This window comes from Schistocerca nitens, chromosome 5 (genome assembly GCF_023898315.1).
Source record: "Schistocerca nitens isolate TAMUIC-IGC-003100 chromosome 5, iqSchNite1.1, whole genome shotgun sequence".
Classification (NCBI taxonomy): Eukaryota; Metazoa; Arthropoda; class Insecta; order Orthoptera; family Acrididae; genus Schistocerca; species Schistocerca nitens.
Genome location: NC_064618.1, coordinates 434484270 through 434511514, shown reverse-complemented (window position 1 = coordinate 434511514; position 27245 = coordinate 434484270). Strand labels below are relative to the sequence as shown.

Sequence of the window (27245 nt, the reverse complement as noted above, 5' to 3'; positions counted from 1 at the left end):
GGCATGATGAGAGGTACTGAAACCCTGACGGAGAATGTAATTCAGTTGTTCCAGCCCCAGACGGTACTGAGTTATTAGGGGAATGCTCCTCTGTGGCCGGACTGTGGGACTTCGGCAGGTGGTGGGAGACTGGAAGGATAAGGCACGGGAGATTTGCTTTTGTACAAGGATGGGAGGATAATTACGGTCACTGAAGGCTTCAGTGAGACCCTCGGTATATTTAGAGAGGGACTGCTCGTCACTGCAGATGCGACCACCACGGGTAGCTACGCTGTGCGGAGGGGACTTCTTGGTATGGAATGGGTGGCAGCTGTCGAAGTGGAGGTATTGCTGATGGTTAGTAGGTTTGATATGGATAGAGGTACTGATGTAGCCATCTCTGAGGTGGAGTTCAACATCTAGGAAGGTAGCTTGTTGGGTTGAGTAGAACCCCCTCCCCCCTCCGCACCTTCTCTCCTGCCCTCCATCTAAACTGCAACACTTCACTGCCCAGCACTCCCACCATACTATCCCTCCCTCTCCCCACCCCGGCCCCCTCCTTACCCCAACCCAGTCGCCACTCCCATCATGTGCTGGTGCTGCTGCTCGCAGTGTGGTTTCAATTCTCTGAAACTGCAGACGTGTGTGCAAGTTGCGCGTGTGCGTGTGCGTGTGCGTGTGCGTGTGCGTGTGCGTGTGCGTGTGCGTGTGCGTGTGTGTCTACTGCTGACAAAGGCCTTCATGGCCGAAAGCTATAATTGTGTGAACCTTTTTGTTGTGCCTATCGTGACTCAGCAGCTCCACTATATGGTGAGTAGCAACTTTCCTTCTCTGATATTATTGCATTCCATCCTGGATTTTCCATTGATTTACTTACCTTTAAAATATTTTTATGGGCTACTGAAATACCTTTGATGCACAATGTTTGAAATATTGGTTAAAATATGTCTTTACCTTCTCCTAAAATTTACTGCCTTGCCAAATCTGTGCAGCAGCACATGCAATTTTTTCATTGCTGCATCAGTTTGTGGCTCTTCTTATAACAGGTTTATGAGCTGATTCTTTCATTTCACAATTTTAAGGAAATCTTCTGAGTACGAGTATGAGTGTATCTTGACTATAGGAGGAAATCTCTAGGAAAAAAAACCTTCTTAGTTTGTTTTCAAATTTGGCTCTGCTATTTGTTAGGCTTTTCCCATCAGTGGATATGTGAATGGAAAAATTTTATTGCAATAGCACAAAAAGAGTATGTGCGATATGAACCTGAATTGAATATTTTAACTATTTAGAGTCTTAAAAAAATATGCAGTTTGCACCATATACGTCCCTTACAGGGCTCTGTAGTGCAGTGAAAAACTTCTCTTTAAAAATTAATTTTTCCATAATGATATTCCATTAAACATTACACTCTGTAAATAGACAAGTGTTAACGTATTGACTTGTCTGTCTTGAATATTTGCAATGACATGAAGTGCAAATTTATTTTTATAGTTAAAGTTGCCATCCCTACAAACAAATAAAAATTTTGAAGATCTTATCCCACTGAACAGCTCCTGACTGTGTAGAGAAATAAAATTGATTATTGTAGAAGTTGGGTTTTGCAGATCTTGAATACACAGTTTCCTAAAACTAAGAGAGAAACCATTTTAAAAAATCACTCAGAATTGTTTTAAAAATATTTTCACCTTCTCTTTACTGTATCTCCATAAAATACTTATGTCAATTGCAAAAAAGTAATAATTCTGCTTGTTGCTTCTTGTGAGATGTAATCAGCCACATTCAGGAGAAATATAATGTATCAAGTGAACTTTGGGGAACTCCATTTATGATCTGTCATGTGAAAATTTTTAAGTCCAGCTAAGGGTGTGCCACAAATATGTGGTGAGATGAACACTGCCTGTGAAAGACAAGGATTCAGGTTGAATTGTTGGTGAGGCATGTAGTTTTAATTGGTCAGGAAATTTGAGCAAATGATGTTCTTGAACTAATTGAGATAACAAATTTTGTTAGAACTATAGCAACATGGACAAGGTAACAGTACTTCTCTTTTTTTTTTTTATCTAAAAACAGAATTCTGCTCCAGGAGACAAGAATAAACTGAATTAGTTCATAGTTGAATATGAAATAAACTAAAAGATGGAGTGGAAACTGATGACGAATAGTGTATCTATTCAGTATTGGAAGGACATTTTCTTAAGGAACAATCCTAGCATTTATCTTAAGGGGAAACCATGAGAAACCTATTAACTCATGACCAGATGAAACTTTGAGACTACTTCTCCAGAATACAAGTCCTGTGTCTTAACCTCTACATTCCTTCACTCACTGTTGATCTGTATAGATCACAGATAATGGTTTCAAAACAGAATGAAAATCAATTTGCCAATTTCTGCGCGGAATGTAAAAGTCTGAAGAGGAAAATGGAATTTGATTCCTTTCTCCATTTTATGTGGAATCATGTGAATTTGAATAACCTTTAGATATATACTTCAGGAGTCCTGTTGTTGCTGTTTACATATTGGTAGATGATTACATTTTTTCACGCAAATTTTTACACTCTTAAGTAGCGGCAGCTGACAGTGCTGTAGTTATAAACTGACAAATAATATAAAATATTGTAATAGTGAAAAACAAGACACTGGAACAGTACTCTAGTATATTGTAGAATGGAACACCAGTTTTGTGTGTTTTTTTTTTTTCATAATGTATAAAATGTTCTACCAAGAAACAGGGAAACAGTCAATCAATGCACTAGAATATTTTATCAAGTATGTCACAGTGTTATCCACCTATGATTGCTCAGTGGTTAAATGACTCTGGTCACTGTGGTAGAGGGGAGCATTCGCTACTGCTATTCTAAATGTCTGGTTTGAGCTCGCCACATAGTCCCTGAATGAATATCATTATGTATACTGGCTGAATTCTTCTGATGTAAGCACACCTTTATGTCAACAGTTTTTGAATTTTTGTTTTTTAAATATTTGTAAAAGTCCAGATTGAGGTTTGGGATAATACCCTGTACTTAGGTTAAGAAACTGCTTATACAAATGGAAAATCAGCAATAATAAACTGCAGAAAGTGGGGAAACTTTTGATTAAAGACACAAAAAAGTGTATATGCGGAACATACATACAAGAAAATATCCCAGTGATGCTCACTTTAAACACTTTATGGAGCTAGGTTTATTGCACCTCCCCCTTTAAATCTTATGAAGGAATTAACTTTTAACTTTTTAGGTTACGTGAAACTCTTAAGATCCCCAGTAGAAATACCAGGATCATATGAGGCAATTATTCCAACAAATGGGCCAAAGAATCATGAGTCAGAATCGTAACTGCTGAAGTATTCGCTGCAAAGTCCCAGAGGTAATATCCTTAATAGAAAGCAGTTGCCCCCAACATCATACAAGGAAACAAGTCAATTCAAACTTTTTTGTTTTTGTTGAGAAACTTTCGATGACTCGTGGAGTTTTTATCAGAAAGATAAGTGGAAGCATTAGGTCTAGCAGGGTTCAAAATTAATGTGACGGTGAGCTAACATAGAGAAGAATAAACAGTCAGTGGATGTCGGTTAATAATTGGATATTTCTGTTAACGAATAGATTCACACCCATCAGTCATAGCCATTCAAAGACAGTGTAAACAAACAGCAGAGAAATAGCTCAAGTGTACAGTAATAACAGATGGTGACTTCCACCTGCTCCATGTCAACTGTGGGAACTAGAAATACACTTTTGGTAGTAAGGACAAACAGCCTTGAAAGTGGTACTGAGTACATTGACAACTGCTGCGAACAACTGGTCTGACAACTCGCATACAGAAGAAATATTTTAGCCTCTTGGCTACAATAGGGTGTATACGACCCGGGACAAACCCGGGAATTTTTTCATCCGGGAGAAAACTGGGAAAAACTCCGGATATTTTTAGAATTCCGGACATTTTTCATTGTTTTAGCTTTCAGTTAAATATTTGTATTTTTGACTGGTAAGAACTGATACTCTAACAAAGGATATTACTGTATCCCACTACTGCAGAATAATACTTCCAACAATAAAATATAAATGAGAGAAAAAACGAAAATAACTTAAATTTGAATTAATTAAATTGCAAAGGAAATGCGCCATATACAACAACGACACACAGTAGTCATGCAAGCATCTGCCAATTGAAAATGTGTCAAAGGCTTGAGGAAGACTATGCAGTGCTTCATAACAACTAATTGCCTCCAATGAGCTTTAAGTCGCAACTGTTTACATTCGATTTGCTTTAGCAGTTACGCGCGGACTCATGCGCAGTTGAGTCACGTTTAAGCAGTAGATTCTCCCACTTCTAGCAATATGAATGTGGCTGTTGGCTGTGCAAGCAGTTGCAGCTAGATGCTACCAGGAAAAGGGGGCGCCAAATTCATATTCTTGAGGGAAACAAATTGTTTCACAAAGCACCTAGCATCCAGCGCACTTTTGCCTATCGATTATTCATATCATTTTGAAACGCTTCCTTGTTGGTTATTGAACATTTTTGAACACATTTTAAGTTGATTTCTGAATGAATCATAAGTTGACTTTTGAATGCATGCATAGTGTACGTGATGTCTGTCAGGAGAATCCTCGTCGCATCTAGAAATAAACTTTCCGCATAGTTTGGACGTGCGGTAGAAAAATGCTTTATGAAGAGGCGTGGCACTGCACTTTGGCATACTGAAGACCAAATAATATGTCTTACATTTCCTCGAATACATATGTTTTATGTTTCAGACTTTTGAGAAAGATGTGCGCTACAAGATGAACATATTTTGAAAATTAGATTTTTTTAAAATTTACGCGGTTTGCTTTAGTGATTTTGCTGTTTCCTCTTCGTTTACTCTCATGTCAAATGAAAACAAAATGGATATCTGTGGCCGAGAGCTATCAAGTAAATTAAAACACATTCACATAATTACGGAAGGCTGAAATATGTCATTAGTTTCAGATTTTATTTTATTTCCACCTTTCTGACAGTCGAGCATTAATCGCCTTGTGGAACAAAGAAGTTATTTTTGTCTGTTTGCTTAAGAAATTAGGCTTTTGTTAACCTTTTCCGCAGAGTCAGTCAATGTATTTGAAACGAAATGTTTAATTCCACATTACTGGCTAGTTTAAACTGTTCGCTGCATTTCAAGTGCACGTTTTCATTTTCTAGCACGTATGATGGCGTTATGCCATAATAAAGACCCAAACATGATATAATACAGTACTGGTGCTCCAAGAAAATTCACATCCCAAAAACCAGACTGAAAAGCTTAATATCAGGTCGAGGTCTATTTCAATGGGAATCTGGACATACGAATGTGCCTTTCAAGTATGCACTTTAAATATGCACATTTTAATATGGTTCACGAAATTCCGATGCTCTTGCAGTATCCTCTGATGTCTGTTTCTTTTATGACATAATGTATGATCTTTCAATGTTTTACACGTATGTACATACGGGCTTCCTACGTCATGATAGCTACCCAAGCGCGGTGTCGTCTATTTCTAACAGGTCGTGGGAAAATATTGCGAATGGTGGTTTGAAAAGTGCTACTTTCAAAGTAAATATCCTTTTACGTAAGTTGAACTATGTGCGGTGGCCGAGCAGTTCTAGGCGCTTCAGTCTGGAACCGCGCGACTGCTACGGTCGCAGATTCGAATCCTTCCTCGAGCATGGGTGTGTGTGATGTCCTTAGGTTAGCTAGGTTTAAGTAGTTCTAAGTTCTAGGGGACTGATGACCTCCGACGTTAAGTCCCATAGTGCTCAGAGCCATTGAACATGTTGCTGCACATCAAAGATATTTCCGAAACCTGTCTTTTTCCCTGAGTTTCGTTTTCTAAAGTGCCGGGAAATTGTACGCCTGTGTATAAAACCAAAACCATTCAAAGGATTGATAACGGAAAATATACTGTCACCCGGGAGAAAGTGTATTTTTTAACCGGGAAATCCGGGAATTTTATTTCCTTGTCCACGTATACACCCTGAGTTACAAAAGGATATAATCTTTCTGAGTGTGTCACCAATGAGAGGATGGTTATCAATGAAGATTCTATTACGGGAGTGATGTTTACCAAAGGAAAAGAGGTCATAAACAAAGCTATGAGTATTTATGTCCAGTTGAGCTGATACACACTCATTAATGACATACTTGAAAAATGAAATGAGAACATTTAACTCAGATCTGGCAAACTTAAACAATTATGGTTAAAGTTGAGACATTATAAACCATGATGTAGGTAAATATATTCATTCATTCATTTATTTATCATGATCAGTATATCCTGCTACAAAGAAATACCTTAATTTGTGTAGTGTATTAACAATAAGCCATCACTATGGTGCTTTTTGCTGTTCCTGGATATGCCAGCTGTATTTAACCAAATACATTAGAAATAAAGCTATTACTTTCAAAGAGCTGCTGTCTCCATGAGTGCTGTTTCTCTCCTATTGGCAATTTTTTCACTTGATTATATTGATATTTTTCAAAGACATTAGTTACATACATCTGTACATACGTAATTATGTTTACATGAAAAACTACTGCTGGTGAGGCCACTTCACAATGAACACTGCTACTTTTGATGTAGCCAACAGAACTTTCCAAAATTTGGATTTAGATATTCGGATAGTTTGAAAAACTGTTTGGTAATAATTGATCTCCACAACAGACAGCACACAACAACTGAATGCACAAAAGTCCATCTACAAGTGGTAGCCTTGGGCAATACACTATGGTATATGGTGTGCGGGCCATGAACTCCCACCAAAGGATGGTTACTACAACTGGATGTTTCTATAAAATGGTGCCCATAAACAGTAGAATATTGTAAGTCAAGAGTAGTGCAACAAAATTAGCTTTACTTAGGAAAATAAGTGTATAGAGGAGTGTTGTGCATGAATTTACAAAGGGAGGAATCTTCATGGACAATTTCATTTATTGTATCATTAGCTGTGAAGGTCACCAGACAAATTCTTCAAGAGCAGAGATACATTTGACTATCACATCAATGAATTAGAGAAGAATGTTTCTTATGTGACTACAAACTTTCAACATTCAGTAAGTGCAGAAGAATGATTAACAGAAGTATGGCAAAGCAGTTGAGTTCCCCCATGAGGTGTCTGTGGTGTAGCAGTAGCATCTTTGGCTAGTAATTAGAATCATTGTGGGTCCTGAGTTCAGACCAGGTTACTACTTATAGCAGGCTCATCCAAGAATTGCGCCCGGCGGTCACGCCCGTGCAAGGCAGTGCAGTTCAGCGCCTCGTCCGCGACTGTGTGTCGCTGGTGTCGCCATAGGAGCGAGGGAGGCCGCACAGTACTGCTCAAAGCTGACTGTCCTGCGGCCAGAGCCAACGAAAACAAAATAACAGACGAAGCGCAGCTCTGTAAAAGAGGTCGATGAGCGGTGAAACAAGCAAACCATTTACTGTTTACGTAACAACTAGTGTTCGTGTGGCAGAATTACTACGCAAAGCTTTAGGAAACAATATCCAAAACAAGAATTGAAGAACAACTTAGTAATTTTCTGACTCACAGGTTGATTCTATTAGTACTGCACATGCACACTCGTCATATGTACAGTAGGCATCTTCTGAAAAATGTATCAGTTTCTTAAATGAACTAGAGTCATAAATATTCTATTTTAGAAATAATTTTATGTAAGGAATATACAGACTCATTCTTACTGTTAGTAGTTGCAAGTAAATATTTTTTGTTCTACTTCGTGCTACAGCTTTTTGTATCCCATTTCCGAGTTTAGAAATCGGATCCATAGTTTTCTGTTTTGTACGTAATAATTTTAACTGAACAAGATTGAAAACTTATTAAAAATATAATTAAGGTTATAAATCTCTTTAATTATCACAGTCAACATTGTTAAAGAAGACAATTAACATTTTACACTTTTTTCTTTTTCAAGGAAACGATTAATCTAGGTTTGGTACAAATTTTCGAACTGATCTTTGTGACAGTTGTTAAAGTGCTGTTCAATCAAGTACTTTTTTAAATACATGAGGCTCCGATGACATACTAAATATTTGCCATGATTTTCGACTGCAGTACAAAGGAAATTAATTTACCACTCGGGTTTAAATAGTGCGGACGCCCCGCTTCTCTTTCTTTTTGTCTGCTGCTATTGACCATCCATCTCGATCCATCGTAACCTTACGTCTTGTTGACTAAAGCCTTTGTCTCGCTTTTGGCCGCTGCTGGTGCGGCAGCCTGTCATCCGTAGGAAGTGCGCTACAGCGGCATGGCGAGGCTTCGGCAGGTGGTCCGCACGGCCAGCTAAGCGCCACAGCTCGGCCACTGCGACAACACACGAATTCGCCCGGGGCGCTGGCCGCGGGCAACCACGGGCACTAGTGCCCCAGGGGCGCAGTTTGGACGAGCCTGACTTATAGTTTAACATACTCAGCTGCAATCCTACATCCTGTTTTGTGTATTAATCTTTGTCTATATTCTTTGCATTGCATCTCAAAGTATATTTTTAAGATCTTGCCAAAGTACATGGTCTTTAAGTGTGTACTCACCAATCCCAGTATATCACATACATTAAATTCATAATTAAACACATTGAACTACCAAAAAAATTTTGATGATATTTTATTGCTAGGTATGTATTCCATATGTATTCCATATGTATTGCATATGCGGATGACTTAGTTGTGATGGCAGATTCGATTGAAAGTTTGCAGAGTAATATTTCAGAGCTAGATCAGAAATGTAAGGACTATGGCATGAAGATTAGCATTTCCAAAACGAAAGTAATGTCAGTGGGAAAGAAATATAAACGGATTGAGTGCCAAATAGGAGGAACAAAGTTAGAACAGGTGGACGGTTCAAAGTACTTAGGATGCATATTCTCACAGGATGGCAACATAGTGAAAGAACTGGAAGCGAGGTGTAGCAAAGCTAATGCAGTGAGCGCTCAGCTACGATCTACTCTCTTCTGCAAGAAGGAAGTCAGTACCAAGACTAAGTTATCTGTGCACCGTTCAATCTTTCGACCAACTTTGTTGTATGGGAGCGAAAGCTGGGTGGATTCAGGTTACCTTATCAACAAGATTGAGGTTACGGATACGAAAGTAGCTAGGATGATTGCAGTTACTAGCAGATGGGAACAATGGCAGGAGGGTGTCCACAATGAGGAAATCAAAGGAAAAACTGGGAATGAACTCTATAGATGTAGCAGTCAGGCCGAACAGGCTTAGATGGTAGGGTCATGTTACACGCATGGGAGAAGTAAGGTTACCCAAGAGACTCATGGGTTCAGCAGTAGAGGGTAGGAGAAGTCGGGGCAGACCAAGGAGAAGGTACCTGGATTCGGTTAAGAATGATTTTGAAGCAATAGGTTTAACATCAGAAGAGGCACCAATGTTAGCACTGAATAGGGGATCATGGAGGAATTTTATAAGGGGGCTATGCTCCAGACTGAACGCTGAAAGGCACAATCAGTCTTGATGATGATGATGATGATGATGATGATGATGATGATGATGATGATGATGATGATGATGTATTCCATTAACAGTCAGTGATAATGCCAATTATTTAAATTAATCTAAATAATATGCATAAGTAAGATACATGATTTTTTTTTAAACAAGAAAGGTCAAATGTTTTGTGAAATGATTTGTCTAAAAGTTAGAAATAAGAGACTAGAGAAACATTTGATGCACCTCATTTGCTGTACATGATTTCAAGCATCATTCAAAGGCACATCATCTTTAATCTATCTTATTTCTTTTAGACAAATCATTTCACAAAATGTTTGACTTCTTTTTCATTTTTTGTTTGGAAGTTTTATTCGGAAATCTTGTTCTCACTAACATCTCATTTGCCTTCCTAGCACCACAGATTAAAAATATCCTAAATTTAGTTCTTGATTCAAAGAAAGCCTTTTTCACAGTTAAATATGTTATCATTTTATGTGCAAAAAACTAGGCCGTGAAGAGATTAACTTTTCACACTTTATTTGCATTACTAACAGCAAATGTTTGTGAAATATTTCAGTTCTCCCTCAACTCACTATGGTTTTCTTAATCACCCCAATTACTTTAAAGTAAGCAAATATTTGTTTGCAAAACTAGACCTCACACTGGTCAAGTTGATACCCTGTTTGTCCATTTCTCATTCTCCCTCTTCGTTTGGATATGAAACTTTGGATAAATGCCCATTGTAAGATTTATAGGGAGTTTTGCTTTTAATCTGCTCAGAAATTTGCCTGAAACATTTTCAGTGTTAATCATATGACAAAGTGCATCCTCTTTGCCTGCTGTTATTTGCAAAAAACATCATTTTGATATCTTGCACTGGTGTGATGATTTTTACAATCATGTTTCTGGATGAACAGGAAAGAAATTGGGCATGCCACACGTGAGCCGGCTGCTGATGTAAAAATGAATGTCTTGAGAATGAAGATAGATCATTCTGCACTGAAATTTAAATACAATTTAAACATGTTGGTTACATTTCATACACCATAATGTATGGTCCAAAATGTGAAGTCAGTGCAATTTATTTTTATCTCTGTGAGCTCTTAAAAATTTTGTGCTGTCATTTACTTAGTTTCAAGCAGCTCAGTAACTATGACGAATAATGAAAAAAAATCAGTCCTTTACTGAGCAAAGACAGCAAGCTGTCAGATGCAAAAGAATTAATTTTTTTCTCTGGATAGTTTTCTTTAAATCAGATAAGTATTCATAGTAGCCAGCATGTCCACTTCAGCACTATGTTGAGAAGATTTGTAGATGTTGCTGTCAAGAGTCACATGTGCTGCAGTGGCAAGATTCGGACACATTTGAATTCAAACATCGCCAGTCTTAGCGGACAACAGGCAGTGTCTTGGATGTTGCGAACCAAGGACACTTTTGTGGGTACACATTTGGTCACATTTTGTCACTTGAAGCTATCATTCACTGTGTGTCACTCACAAAAATAGATGCAAGTTAACCAGTAGTTTTCCAAAAAACATCTCTGTTCACATAAGTGGCTGCTAACCAAAATAGTCATTCAGAGTAACTTTTTTTTAACTAATAGAGCCCTGTATGGTACACAAGATGACGAATGTTCTACAAAAAGTGAAGTAACTTTGAGTGCGCCCTGGAAAGTGCCATAGGAACTAGAATGTTCTCAGTGTACATAAATGATTTATAAAGACTGTCAGCAATACTATAAGATGGTTAGCTGATGATGCTCCTGTTTCCAGGAAATTATCATCATTGAATGGTGATAAAGAAATGCAGATCGACTTGAACTAGATTTGTACCTCGTGAAATGAACAGAGATTTATTGATGAGACAAAATGGAAGAATTAACCCTGGGAAATAGGCGAGTTCTTCTGCCCCTTTTGTCCTATCTTCTGCCTGTGAGAAGAAACCTTTCACCCATTGTGCGACTGTTAACACACACAGTTACCACAGTATCGTTTCATCCAAGTAGCATCTTAAAGAAATTAATTTATCAGACAGACATCGATCACAAATGTGTTTTATGTGAAAAAAAGTGTGGTTCCAACATGTAAGTGATTTGAAAACTTTTTAAATTATAGAATCCAATATTGTGCCCACAATGGCAAGTGTTCATCAAAGACAAGGGTATCATCAGGAATGTCCCATAACCCCCTTCAGTCAGTCAGTCAGATCTCACGGACAGGCCGAGCAGCAATCCGGTGCTGTTTGCTGATGATGCTGTGGTGCACAAGAAAGTATTGTCGATGAGTGACTGTAGGTGAATGCAAGATGACTTGTATAAAATTTCTAATTGGTGTGATAAATGGCAGGTAGCTCTAATTGTAGAAAAATTTAAGTTAAAGTAGATGAATAGGCAAAACAATCGAGTAATGTTTGAGTACAGCATTAGTAGTGTGCTGCTGAACACAGGCACATCAGTTAAAGATCCAGGCATAATGTTGCAAAACAATATGAAATGGAACAACCACATAAGATTGGCAGTAGCGAAGGCTAATGGTGGAGTTAAGTTTATTGGGAGAATCTTCAGAAAGTGTGGTTCATCTGTAAAGGAGACTGTGTGTAGGACACCAATGCATCCCATTCTAGAGTACTGCTAGAGTGCTTCGGGCACCCACCAGGTTGGATCGCAGGAAGACACTGAAGCAGTTCTGAGGTGGGTTGCTAGATTTTTTACTGGTAGATTCATCAATACACAAATATTACAAAGATGTTTGAGGTACACAAATAGGAATACCTGGAGGAAAGGCAACATTCTTTTTTAGGAACACTATTCAAGAAATTTAGAGAACTAACATTTGAAGCTGACTGCATGATGACTCTACTACCATAAACATACATTCGTGACCTTACACAAAAGGTAAGAGAAATTAGCACTTCTATGGAGGCATATAGACATTCGTTGTTCCCTCACTCCATTTGCAACTGAAACAGGATAGGAAATGACTCGTAGTGGCAGAAGGCACCCTCTGCTATGCTGTATACATGTGTAGATCTAGATCTGAAATAATGAGCAAGTTAAAAAGTGCTAAGTACTTCGCTGTTGTTTGACTATGTTATGGATACAGCAATTGTAGAACAAAGGAATCAAATCATTCAGTGTGTCTACACTAATGATGAGGACTTTTCAATGGAAGAAAGTTTGGTTGACTTCATCAGAAAACCGAAAGAGGCTTATCAGAAGAAATATTGTACAAGATGAACAGTGATGGCTTTGGACATTCAGAACTGTTGTGCCTAAGGCTTGGATAATCACTTGGACATAGCAGGAAAATGTGGAGCCATTTAACCAAAAAAAAAAAAAAAACTTTGCTAAATTTATGCATTGTGCAGCACACAGCTCATTGACATGCATGCTCTGGAAGTGTCTGTTCAAATGATCACTTTTCTGGAAAAGTGGTGCAGTTTTTCAGTTACATCAGCAGCTCTGCTTTGAGGTGAGGGGCTTTACTTGATTGTCTTAAAAAGACTAGAGAGAGACACTAAAACAAAATAGCCTTCTGGACAGAAAGCTATGGCAGCTCTTCAGAACAACTTAGCACCTGAGCACCTTGTGTTGCATGATATGACCAATACAGGCAAATGAACCACTGAAACAGCAACAGGTGCTATGATCCTTTTTGGTGAAATTAATTATGAATTTAAAGATATGATCTTACGAATTAATAAAAGTGGACAATACTAACAACTCATGATAGAGTGCAGCAATTTGTTTGTTATCTGGTTTGGCAAAAAATATTGAACAGTTATATGAAGGGGGTGCAGAAATGCACAGCCAAAGCCAAATATGTTTGTGATTCTGTGTCCATCCAAAGCAGTTTTCCTGTTAAATTATTGAGAAAGATGAAGGATACAGCTGGAGAGAAGGCTGGAGGTAAGACACACTTGATCAATGCTGGGAAACTATTTGAGCTAGAATGCTTCAATTTTTTTGAGTTTTGTCAAGGGTGCAGGATACCTTAATGTGAATATGAACGTAGGTTGCCCAATAACTGGCTGGGTAGTCAGTTCAGATGATGGAAGAAGGCAGCAGCAAACAACGTCCAATAGGAAAATGCGTTGTAAAGTACTGTGATCAGGTAGACAACAGATTTTTTTTTTTCTGAGGCATAATGGGCATAGTAGACAATCATTTTTCCCTTACTCAATATACATGATACAGTGACTTGATGAGTATATACATGCGGGTAATAATAGATGTAAAATACCAACAGTGATTATATAGATTTAAACTGGTTGTAACACTCTCTCACTTCCTGTCTTACAAAAGAACAAGAATAATGAACATACCTGAACTGAAAGAAATTAACTGAAATCTCATGAGACAAAGGGGCTCACACTTTAGTTTTTCTTTCATTGTATTTTTCATAAGTGTCCTAAACTATTCTATATTTCTTAAGTATAGTAACAATGGAAATTTGTGGGTGGATAAAATGCAAAATAAAGGAAAGGTGGCCACTCGCCTATAGTTGATTGATCTGTGGTACATAGAAGCATGCAACATAAACAGTGTTTTACTTGCTTTTGAGGTCTTGCTCTTTCTCTTTCTTTACTAGAAGTACACATGTTCAAGCATACAGCCACACACAAACCCAAACGCTTGTGACCATGGCCATGGCGAGACTAGTTGTTGATTAATAACAGCAGGTGCCCAGGCATATGGAGTAGGGGAAGGGGTAGGAAGGATTTATGAGGCAAGGAGTAGTTAAGTGGGTAGTGTTGGTTGGTTGGTTGTTTGGGGGAAGAGACCAAACAGCGAGGTTATCGGTCTCATAGGGTTAGGGAAGGATGGGGAAGGAAGTCGGCCGTGCCCTTTCAAAGGAACCATCCCGGCATTTGCCTGGAGCGATTTAGGGAAATCACGGAAAACCTAAATCAGGATGGCCGGACGCGGGATTGAACCGTCGTCCTTCCGAATGCGAGTCCAGTGGAGTGGGTAGTGTGAAACAGTCCTTTTGACAAATGGCCTAGTGACTGTACCAGAAGACAAAAGGACTTCAGAGGTTAGAGCTTGTGAGAGAGAGAGAGAGAGAGAGAGAGAGAGAGAGAGAGAGAGAGAGAGAGAGAGAGAGAGAGGGGGGGGGGGGGGGTAGGTAGGTAGGTAGGTAGGTAGTTACGGTAAGGCGCTGGGAAACAGGTTAGTGGAGGTTTAGGCCAGGGAGATTGTGAGACTGCAGAAAATACTGGAAGGGAGTATCCAGATAGCTCACATAGTGAAGCAGCTGTTGAATATATGTCTGCTGTGTGTAATGTGTTCAGCAACTGTATGGTCAAGCTCACAGTTTGCTACAGTTTGGGTGGTGACATTCATGTTAGTAAATAGTTGGTTACTTGTCATAGACAAACAGAATGCTGCACAGTAATTGCAGCATAGGTGATGTACAACACAGCTGCCTGCCTTTTGTAGGATAAGAAATGCCTGTGAGTAGACTCCAGTAAGAGGTGATTGGTGGATATATGAAACAGTTCTTACACCTGATTTGACCACAAGGAATGACCCATGGAGAGCATGATTGGAGTAGGGACGGACAAGGATATTCTGTATGTTTTGTGAGTGGTGGAACACAACTTTGGATGATGTGGGTAAGATTTTGGCTAGGATATCCCATCTTGTGGCACAACGAGGTATTGCTGAAGTCCTGGTGAATTAAATGGTTGACCTGATCAAGGCCAGGGTGATAGTGGTTGATCAGTGGAGTGTTGGTTGATTGGTGCCTGGTTAATATGTTGAGTTGTGTCAGAGGGAGGAGAAGGTGGTATGGGTGATCTATTTGTGGATGAACTGGATAGGTTATTGCCAATAAAGGCTGTGGTAGTGTTGTTGGTATATTATGACAACTCTAGCTTTCCACTGCAGATGCGGCATCTAAGGGTAGCGAGGCTATAAAGAAGCCTCGTCAGTGTACATTGCACCCGCAATGGAAAGCAGGGTGCACCAGTGCTTCTACCTCTGGAGGAAGACTTTGTCCGATAGCTTGGTCTAATCTAAATGTGCCTGTTTACTGCTCTGTACTTCGTTTATGTGATGAGCAGTAGTACATTCTATTTTATATATATGTTAAAAAATATGATGGAAGGTTGATGTAGACCTGAATGATCAGAGGTCAAATGAAATGGCCGAAGTGAATGCTCTGCCTCTGGAATTACAGAAATCTCTAAGAAGTTTATAAATTATTAACTTCTTCAGTTTTAAAGTAAAGGGTATGTGTAACAGAGGACTTAAGATTAGATTTCCCAAAGAGTATTACGGCTCACTGATATGTCATGGATTTTTTTAATCTTGTCATGAAAAGACCTTAAAGGATATTGTATGAATCAAGTTACACATCAACAGGCAGAAGAAGCCATTGCAGCTTACTTCTGTAAAGCATACCAACTAAAGATTAGGACTGCTGCTAATCTACTCACACTGGCAATATTTTTTGGAATGACTGCTGTATTACTTTATGTATGTAAATTAGTAGAAATACAGGTACTTTGAAAAAGCCATTGCTTCTCATTTTACACTAATAAGCTGCTGTTTTAACCAATACTTCAAAGCACTTGCTTTACTCAGACTAGTACCAGCAGTCTATATACTGGCAAAGAGAAGATTTGTTTAATATATAAAGCAAAGTTTTGTTGAATATTCATTGCTGACTCCAAATATATTGACAAGTTGTAAAGGAGTAGCTAATGATGTGTTATTTTGCTTTGTGTTAGAATATTGAATATCCCTAAATATTCAATCTGTTGTCTACTGGTTTTTATACCAGAGTAAAAAACTCCATTCTGAACTCTTATTAACAAAATGCATTGTCTATATTGACATCAATTTTACTTCTAGTTGTGTGACTTTGAACTGAAGAGGTATATCAACCAACTTCACACAACTTCTTATTGCATGTTTCTGTAGAAAAACTACTTTTTAATCTTAGTTGTAGGGCTTCATTGCATTCAAGTTATCAGTATGAGGCAAACTGTATACAAATAGTTGACTTCTTGAACTGCAGCCTGTTGTCTTTAATTGTGAGCCACTACACCTCCCGTAGTTGCATGACTCTCTGCTTAACACTTCAACTTGGCAACAAAATGACAGTCTGCAAGGGAATGACACTTTTTAATGTGTGTTCCCTGTATGTTCCCTTGGTTGCTTGGTTTGCTTGCCATTTCTCAAGGTTCTAACACACACTGATGCCAAGTAGAATGTCAGTGTTTCCTTTCCTGTTGAAGGAGGAGCATTTTGTCCTATGCTGTTCATATTATTTTCTCCACTGGATATTTTTGCGGCAATGCTCGTAGGGCAACTAAGGTAGGCAGAGCAGGTGCTTTTATGAGACATTAGCTGCTCTGGTCCATTTGTACTATTTTGCAAAGTGCATCTTGAATACATGATTGTGACTGTCAACTGTCAGTGTATACCACATGGATGTCTATTTAAAATATTATGAAACGAGGGCTCAAACGTTAAATCAGGAATGCATTCAATCCTAAACTGTGTTAGATCTTGTACTATTCTGGGTCTCTTAAGAAGCCAAGGTGAAGATCTGCTCCATTCTTGGTGTAAAACTTTGAAATGAGCTACATCTATCTCTCAACAACAGTCCTTCATGCAGCCACCTTGAGGCATCATTGGTCACAGTTGATTATGGGTAAGCCATTTCATTGATGGGTGAGCAGTGGTATGATATGACTACATTGGAGGTGTGGATATTGGTTTATAAGCTTTCCATACCATGAAAGTCCTTTCCTGATGGTATGTGGTATCTCACCAACCTCAGCACAGAGACTTGTAATTGTGCTGCTCCTAAAGGCCATGGTGGACAATCTACATACCTCAAGATGAAAAAGAAGAACAGGTGCTGACAAGAGCTCTGGGAATGTTTTCTGATAACTATAACTAGAACTACCTGAAGCCAAACCCACACAAAAGTTGGATCTGCATTTTCCACATGCAAATTAGATGGACGAAAAGAAAATTCAAAGTTATTTGGGAAGGCATTGAGCTGGAGTGTTGTTTTAACCCCAGTACTTTGAAGTTACCTTAGGCCAATCACTCGTTCACCGGCTCCACTACACTAATACCAAACATGAGGTGTCAGCCCGAAACATCATTATCCAGAAACTTGATAGTAATTAGGTTGCCCAATCCCAAGTGGTGTGTACTTTTGCTATGGCACTCTGTTTCTCAACTGGTGAATGTGCCTGTCCAGTGTGGTATAAATCTGCCCATATGAAAGAAGTAGATGTAGCCCTCAATGAAAGTGCAAGGCTAATTACTGGATGCCTGAAACTAACTCCTGTTGATAAATTCTACTGCTTGGCAGGCATTGCTGCTCCTAATGGACACTGGGATGTAGCCACAAATGCCGAAAAGAAGAAAATTGTAGAAAGTGAGCTACACCCACTGGATGGACACACTCCACCAAGACCTAGGCTGAAGTATAGGAAGAACTTTTTACAGACGATGTCTGCACTAAATACATCAGTCAAGGAATGCAAAGGAGAACTGTGGGCAGAGGTAAAGGCAGCTGAATGCTTGTCAGTTGGACACAACTTAGACTGGCATTGGCAAATCTAAGGACAACCTAGTAAAATAGGGATACTAAAGAGCTAACACTGTATGAATGTGGAGAAGTACAGACAATGAAACATTTTGTGTCACTGTTCACGTTGCCCTGATTCATGCTACAAAGAGGAATTTTTCAAGAGACAAGAAAATGCTGTAGCAGTTGCTTGTTTCTGAGCAAAGACTGTTACAGTTTAATTTTGTATTTGTGCATATGTATGAATTCACTTTGTATGTGTAAATTCACTTTGTATGTGTAAATTCACTTTGTATGTGTAAATTCACTTTGTATGTGTAAATTCACTTTGTATGTGTAAATTCACTTTGTATGTGTAAATTCACTTTGTATGTGTAAATTAATTTTGTTTCCTTAACACAAATTGTAAATTTATATGATCTTTCTTGTATACTTCTATCTTGAGTAAATAAATGAATCTGTAGAAAAGACATTTCCATGTAGAACAACACTTTGCGTAACATCATTCTCATGTTCTAAGCAGTCAGGCAGGGTGGCATCATCTCAGTATTTAAAATAACACAGGGAGAAGGAGAACTATATAAAGATAGGAATATGTCTGAGGAAAACCACACTTGTGGAACTGTCAGAGGGAATTATGCCTCAAAGTAATATCATACCTGTTCCATTGTCAAAAACTATACCTGTTACATTATGCCTATGCAGGAAAACCTTTTGTATGCCTACTTCCAGTTGGGTCAGGTAGCCCTAATATCCTTCTTATGCAGCTGGTGAGAGCAATGCCACCGTAACTACACCGGCATGTATCAAGAGGATAATTAAAACAACTTGTCTTATGGAGCTGTGAGAGCAGTGCTGCAGTAACTACTCTGAAATGTTTCAAGAGGATAGCTAAAAAAGCTTGTCTTTCATGATTCGGGGAAGTGTCCTGTCAGCCAGAGAAAATGGTGAGGTGATTTTCTTTACTCCTTCCTTTAAGGTGCTGCAACATATTATAATATATTATGTCATGACCAGGTGATGGGTGTCACATGCTAAACACAATAGTGAATCCAATTCAGCATATCAAAAAGGGACAGTTGCATGCTTCATAGTTGGTGAAACTGAAGGCCTCAACTGCCTCTCTCAGCAGCCACTCTGTTGCATCAGAATAATGGATGTTGACTGGCAGTGTCTGTAATTCTGGCAAAATGTTCTGCCATTGTATGGACAGCACCTTGGTCTGAAGACAGTTTCACCTTACAACTGGGCCAATAGCATTTGTTCTTTGTGAGAAGTATTTCAAATTACAGGAGACTTGGTGCGTACAAATCGGTGGAATTTTATACCATTCATCAAACTTGAATTGTTAAACATCCCTGAAGAGATGTAGGAAGGCATTGGTACTAAGCCTGTAATACAGTTATAAATTTCTAAATATAAGTTCATGAATGAATGGTAATGGTGCTGCGGTCGACACCACTGAACCATAACAAATACCGAGTAGGAATGTGTTGAGTGCAGCTAGATGGCAACCAACATAGTCTAAATTACAGAAAAAATAGCTTGTGTGAGAGTTAGCAGTAAGTCCAAACTGACTTAAATAAGATAGTAGCAGTCTGATAAAAACTGAAACCAATCCCAATACAGTAACAGGATTGTTGTCATTTGTCTGTTTGGATGAAGCCTCTAGAAATGTGCCATCAACTTATGAACTGTCTGTGACTTGTTGTGCTGCTAACTGTAAAGAGTGTAGAGGACTGGATGCTCCAACACTGAAATCATCTAGTCTTCCCATGGAGGGCATAACAGTTAAGTGGTTCAGCCCCCTCATTCCAGTTGTGGACTCATGTATCAATCTCATTGTTTGTCAAGAGCCCAGACATCTCCATTTCCGTACTGCTGTTACGCAAGGGTATAGAAAAACACATGTTCAGTTGCTTTTACAATGCAGTCCACAATGACTCAACAGGAATATTATAGTTTGAGGTCAGAGAAGATCTTACTTCATCCTTGTACTCGTTGAAATTGAATGAACACACAGTTGTTTCATGAATCTGGTCAGTTGCCTTGCCTCAGTATGTGTATAGGAGAATTTGAAGGTATTATTTCATTGATAAAACCTTCACATAACCTATGCAGTGCTTCACTGTTAGAAGAAGAAAGTCTGAATTTTGTGGTTCTCTTTGTTTCTCCATATGTAAACATGACTTGTGATGGGAATGTAGTAAAAGTAGGATAATCACACCACATTATTTGTTTGCATTTCAGGGTAGTAAGTTCTTAAGTCGCACACAGTGTTGAAGCCTCTGCTTTGCTTTCAGCTGTTCTACAAGAGGTTTGGGAGCAGCAGCTCTGCAGTGAATGTTCAGTTCATGCTGTTCACATCACACTGCTTTTCTTGACACTTTCCTCACCTTTAGTACAGCAGCCACTTAAGTTACTAGGGTCTTTTTAGAGGTAATTAATTTCAGCCCCTAGCCTCCCCATATCCACCAGAAAGTTTATATATTTTGCTTACAGCAAAAACATCAGCATTCTATTACAGATAAACTTAAAATAAATTACTTGTATCAGGTTGTTCCTGATAAGCAGTCTACTAGTCCCTGTACATGTAAAAACTGTAGTGAGCGAGGTATTCAGAGACTGAGACACTGGATTCACTTTTGGGAGAAACAGGATTCAAATTCTCATCGGGCAGTCCAGATTCATGTTTTCCATCATTTCCTTAAATTAATTAATGTGAATGTTAAGGATGGTTCTATTGAAATGAATGTGGTTGATTTCCTTCCTCACTCTTGTGCTATCTGATCTCTAATTGCTTTGTCATCAGCAGAATGTTAAATCCTAAACTTCCTTATATTTTGTAGTTGTTATTCATTGGGCATATTCAGCATTATAATGTTTCCAGGAATATGGCCTATGGAATATTTAATTAAAAAATTTGTCGTCAACTGTGATGTCATTAAATATGGAGAAGTGACTCGGTTGAACAGGAATGGGAAAGGATTACAATCTGTATTTAACAATTTAGCGAGTAAAAATGTAGTGAGAACATTTACTTCAAGGTTCTTCCTGCACTGATCAGCGAGAACATCATTCCCATCGACCTTTTATCAGTATAAACCTCTTCTAGTGATAGCAACATCACCTGGTGAGGAGTGCCTGCTAGACACACACACACACATCAGTGAGTATGATGTCCATGTGTAGAATGGGGAAAGCACATGATCTATTTGAGTTTGACCAAGGGGAGATAGTGATGGTCCGGAGGGCTGGCATGAGCATTTTGAAAGCTGCATGACTTGTCAGGTGTTCGAAGAGTGCTGTTGTGAGTGTTTTCAACATGTGGCAAAAGTAAACTAAACTCTTGCTGAGCAGGTCATGCAGGCTAAATGGTACCGACCAACTGCAGTGTCATCCCCAGCCCACAGGTATCACTGGATGCGGGTATGGAAGGGCATGTAGTCAGAACACCTCTCTACCAGCCGTAGGTCAGTTTAAGAGACCAGAGCTGCTACATCTCAATCAAGTAGCTCCTCAGCTTGCCTCACAAGGTCTGAGTGAATCGTGCTTGCCAACAGCACTCGGCAGACTGGATGGTCACCCATCCACGTGCTAACCCAGCCCAACAGTGTTTAACTTCGGTGATGTGACGGGAACTGGTGTTAAGACTGTGGAAAGGCTGTTGGCAACATGTGAAAAAACAAAGGTGAAACCATGTCCAGATGCTTTGGGTTTGGGCTGCAACTGGTCATTACAGATGTCGGACCTCGTAGGCTGGGCAGACTGATAAAACAGAACAGGCGGTGAACTGTTACTGACCTACCATCAGACTTTAAGGCTGGGCAGAGCATAAGTGTGTCTGAACGCACAGTGCACCAAACACTCTTAATGACGGACATCCACAGCTGACAACCCATGCATGTGGCAATGTTAACACTGTGACATTGGCAACTTTGACTGAAATGGGCAAGTCACCATCCACGCTGTCATTGGTGCAGTGGTAGGGCATTGTACGATCTGATGAATACTGATACCTTCTTCATCATGCCAGTGGGAGGGTGCAAATCAATTGTCTTCCAGGGGAACAGCTTCTTGACACTTGTGCAGTGGGACAGAGACAATCTGCTGGTGGCTCCATTATGCCCTGGGGAACATTCACATGGGTCCAGTGGAGCTTGTGCAAGGCACCATGAAGGCAAGGAGTATCTTGCAGTGGTTGCAGACCATGTACACTCCTTCATAACGATCATGTTTCCCGACAGAAGTGGCATTTTTCAACAAGATAATGTTCCATTTTACAAGGCCAGGAGTATAATGGAATGGTTCGAGGAACACAGTAGTGAGTTCTAATTGTTGTGCTGGCCCCCCCAGCTCGTCAGATCGGAACCCAATCGTCACGTCAGAGCTCATCCGATCCCTTCATAGAGTTTATGGAAATTAGGTGACCTGTGCATGTAGCAGCATACCAAGGCCTCTTTGCTTCCATGCCATGATGTGTTGCCACTGTTATCTGTGCCAAAGGTGGACATACTGTCTATAGGTAAGTGGTCATAATGATCTGGATGATCAGTGTATAGTCAACTGCAGATAACCTCGGTTTTTATCACAAAGACCTCAATTATTCCTTTTATACGTTCTACAGTCAAACTGTTTCTGAAATTGCGCTAGCTAACTTAAACACTAACAAAACTGTTGAAAAAAACAATCAAAATTATGATCAAGATAAAACACCAATGTTTAAGTAACTATTCTTCCATAAGAAGTTGCAGAGATATGCCTCTCTGGAAGCTCACACATTCATGTGGTACACTGACACACACAGTTATAGGAAAAGGAACTTGCTTCATATGTGATTGTCATCATTGACATCAAAGATTAAAACCATTGGACTGATATAGTTGTATTTACTACTGTGCATTGAAGCTGTCCCCTCCTCTTTATTCTGTTTTTCATAATATTTGGAACTATTCTGCAGAGCTAGACTTCCTTTCGAATGTTATGTTGTAATTATCATCACATTGTGCCATAGAAATCTTAAACCTTTAAAGATTCATTTAAACATCATATGATTTTATATGTTTAAATACATTTATTTGTTCCATTATTTGTCCTTTTTATCACAATTTCTGCTGTTACTGGTTCTAATGCTTGAAATGACACCACTTTAGCTTTGCTTGTGAAAATCATCATGCCACATAGAGCAACAAATTGGCCCAGTTTATATTCTGCTGTCTAGATTTTCTTCGAGAAATGCATGGTACAACTGTGCTGTCTTACAGTATAATTATAATATTTGAATAAATATATTGTAAGACAGCACAGTTGTACCATACATTTCTCAAAGTAAATCGAAGCGGTTTCAGTTTCACTATTGCCTGTTAGGACCAGGAATGAGTGCAAAACCAGAACTCATAAAAATAATTCAGAAACTAAAATCCAGAAAGTCTACGGAGATGGTGAAATGTGAAACTATCCAATGAAGCATGTGTATGAAGAAATAATTGAACTGCATTTGGCTATATTAAACTGCTCATTCAGTTGAAGGATGGAAAGAATATCATTTGTTTCAGAAAATGACACAGTGCAGTGACTCACATGGAATGACTTAATTATAAATCTAAAAAAAAGATAGTTTGTGGTGTTAATGGATAGAGAAAGGGAAAGGGAAAAGCAGGGATATATATATAAAATAAAATAAATAGCCTACCTCAGAAATTTTTCTGGGAATTATATTTGACAATAAGCTCCAATGGAGACAACATACAGTCAATGCCTGTGGTAAATGACGGTCTGTAATATTTATTAGTATATAGCTTGCACATTATGCTAACAAGAAACTTCTACATGCAGTCTATTGTGCTTTTTTGAATTATACTTAAAGTATGAAATTACTGTTTGGGGAAACTCCAGCAGCAATAATAAAAAATGATTTTTGTATTAAAAAAGCCATTGGGACCATTCTGAATATAAAAAAACAGACTGACTCATGCAGAGCAGCATTCTATAATCCAAACATATTGACCTTTCCAACCTTCTACATAAACAGGACGATAATTTCTTTAATCAAAAGCAGTACATTACATGGAAAAAATTGCAGATGTTTGTTCATGTTGAGATGATCTGTTTGCCTGTAGTTAGATATTACTCTCTGGTTTGATGAATCTTGAAGTCTCATTTTGTGCTTTACTGAAAAGATGTATTTGAAACTGCTGCTATACAGGATAGTGCAAAATGATGTAGAGCAAACAAGGAATGAATTATAGAAGTAGTTCAGATAATTCTAAATGTTTTCCAAAAGGTGGGAATGTCTGCTGCCAAATATTAGTAACAATACCTCCTCTGCTGCTTATTAGCTCACAATGTTCTTTCCATTATACAATGTTGTTGTCACTTTAATTAAAATGTCGCTTTTAATTACTCAGGCTTCCAGTAAAACCAACCACATCATTATAATTGTGAATATAAATATAAACAACTGACTATAAGTTTAAAAGAGACTGTGCATAAATAAAAAATTTACATATTCCTGTACAGATTACCTATATGTGTGCATCTGTATTAGCCGTAGAATGGAAAGCGAAAAGAAAAGTTATTCTTGAGAATAGGAAACTCAACATGTGATTAAATTCTGACTGGCTATTCCTGATGTGACATAAGAAATAAAGGTCAACTGAGGAGTATTTAAAGGAAAAAGAACTTTTTAGTATGACGGAGTATATATGTAAATAATGAAGAATTTTTTTGCTAACTGTGTGTGTGTGTGTGTGTGTGTGTGTGTGTATTTGTGTGTGTGTGAGAGAGTATTTTTATATATATTTGCCTATGTATGTATGTATGTATGTATGTATGTTATGTAGTCACCCGAATTAAAAAGTATGTAAAACGCCTTAGGTCTAAACATTGAGAGAGAAATGTAAGCAACTGTACTATCATTGTTGCCTTTATTTGATGTTTTAAATTGCAATTAGATTAAGTTGATTTATTCTGTATTATAGTTGCAGACTCTGTACAGAATGTTACCAAATGGGACCAAATAAGTCAATCAATCGAGCTAGTCATTGACAAACAATATAGTTGTAAACTTTATATTCTTAATAATTTATTGTTTTGAATCAACTTTTATCACTCTAGTGTCACAGTATTTTAGTGATTAGAATGGTCTAAGGATGGGTTTTCAAGTATTTTTCTCCTTTGTGATTTTGGAAAATAATACAGCATTGTCTCAAGTTGTACCCAAACACTCAAGTAATACATACTTTCTTTTTCTTTTCAGAATATTGAAAATTTTATGAAGGATGTGTACAAAGATAGATATGGTGAAGATATGAAAGAAGAAACTGTGAAATTCTTCTACTCCATCGCTGTATCAATTTTTGCGATTGGGGGCATGTTCGGTGGTTTTAGCGGGGGTATGATAGCAAACAGGTTTGGCAGGTGAGCCAGCTAATTGTCACACATCTATCATCTCTCTCACCTTCAGTAATGGCCCACAAATATTTTGTATCATGTATTTACTTTTATCAAACTATAAAGTAAACTGTAGAAAAGAACTTTTACTTGATGTAACTATTAACTCGTGTTGACGCAAAGCAATGGGGGACTTTCAGTTAACTACATAGAAGTTTTTGGAAGTGAGCAAAATGTTTGTTGTTCATAGCTACTACAGTGTCCTCAATGATCACTTGTTAAACTGCATTTTTGTCCTATTACTTTACCTCGTTCATAATACTGAATATTTTATATAAATCAGATAATGGAAAATGGAAGGTTCAGGATCAAAGAACAATAACATGATAGACTGCTACTCATAACATAGAGGAGGTGTTGAGTTCCAGTCGGGCACAATGAAAAGATTGCTAAACGCGCGCGCGCGCGCGCGCGCGCGCGCGCGCGCGCGCGCGCACACACACACACACACACACACACACACACACACACACACACACACACACACACACACACACACACACACACACACACACACACACAACACATGGCTACTATGTGCAGCTAGTGAAGCCTGAAAGCTAAAACCTAACTGCACCTGTGTCTGACTTGGTAGCAATCAAGGATGGGTAGTGGAGGCTAGGAGGTGGTGTGGGGCAGAGTGTGGGAGGGACAGCAGGGCAGGGGTGGGAGAATGTTGTACTGCTTGTGAGAGCATGGAAGTACATAGTTGGGAAGCTGGGCTTGTGAGGCAGAGGGAAGAGGAGAGACGTAGAGAAGGAGAAAAGACTCTAGGTGCGTTGGTAGAATAATAAAAGCATTCATGTTGTTCTGGAGTGGGAGCAGTAAATGGGTTAGACAGGGAGAGGACAGGGACTAGCAAAGGGTGAGGCCAGGTGGGTTATGGGAACATATGATACATTACAGGGAGAGTCCCCCACTTGCACAATTCAGTAAAGCTGGTGTTGGTAGGAAGGAGCCAGATGGTGTAGGCTGTGAAGCAGTCACTGAAGTGAAGCACATTGTGTGATGAAGCATGTTCAGCAGCTAGACTGTCCAGCTATCTCTTGGCCACAGTTTGGCAGTGGCCATTCTTGTGGACAGCCAGCATGTTAGGTGCCATGCCTATCTAGACAGCAGCACAGTGATTGCATCATATCATGGATAACATGGCTGCTTTCTTAGGTAGCCCTGCCTTTGATGTTATAGGAGATGCCTGTGACCAGATTGGAACAGGTGGTGCAGTGGACAGACGTATGGGACAGGTCTTGCATCTAGAACGTACATTCTTCCACTACCAACAACTCCAGTCCTGTTGCTGGCATCTTCTATCCCATCAAAGGTAGGGCTACCTTTGAAAAAAGTAGTACGATCTGCAAACTAAGCTGCAGCCACTGTGCTGCTTTCTGTGTGGGCCGAAAAATTAGAAAGCTGTGTATCTGTATGAATGCCCAATGCCAAACTATGGCCAAGAGAGCTCGAAAACCCAGTTGCTGAACATGCTGCCCAACATGATGTGCCTCACTTCAGTAACTGCTTTGCAGCCTGCACATCTGGATCCTCCTGCAGCATTTCTGAATTATTGTGCAGGTGGGGACTCTCCCTGCAGTAGGTCCTATGTTCATGTAACCCCCCTGGCGTCAACCTTAAGTAGCCCCTGTCCTCTCCCTACCTGTCCCCCTTCCCTTCCCTTCCCTTTCCTGTCCTCACTCCAACCCTACACCTGTCTTCTATTATTCCATTAATGCACCTACAGTCTTCCCCCCCCTCTCTCTCTCTCTCTCTCTCTCTCTCTCTCTCTCTCTCTCTCTCTCTACCCCCCCTCCCCTACG

At 39.1% G+C, this 27245-nt stretch overlaps 1 protein-coding gene across 2 annotated transcripts in view; it reads left to right on the top strand.

The window, feature by feature from the left end:
- The window catches only part of LOC126260852 (glucose transporter type 1), a 522947-nt gene that overhangs the window by 283817 nt on the left and 211885 nt on the right, over positions 1-27245 (top strand). For both annotated transcript variants that reach the window (XM_049958265.1, XM_049958264.1), the window contains one exon: positions 25241-25401. In XM_049958265.1, the coding sequence (XP_049814222.1) occupies positions 25241-25401 (161 nt within the window). The remainder of the gene's footprint in view (positions 1-25240; positions 25402-27245) is intronic.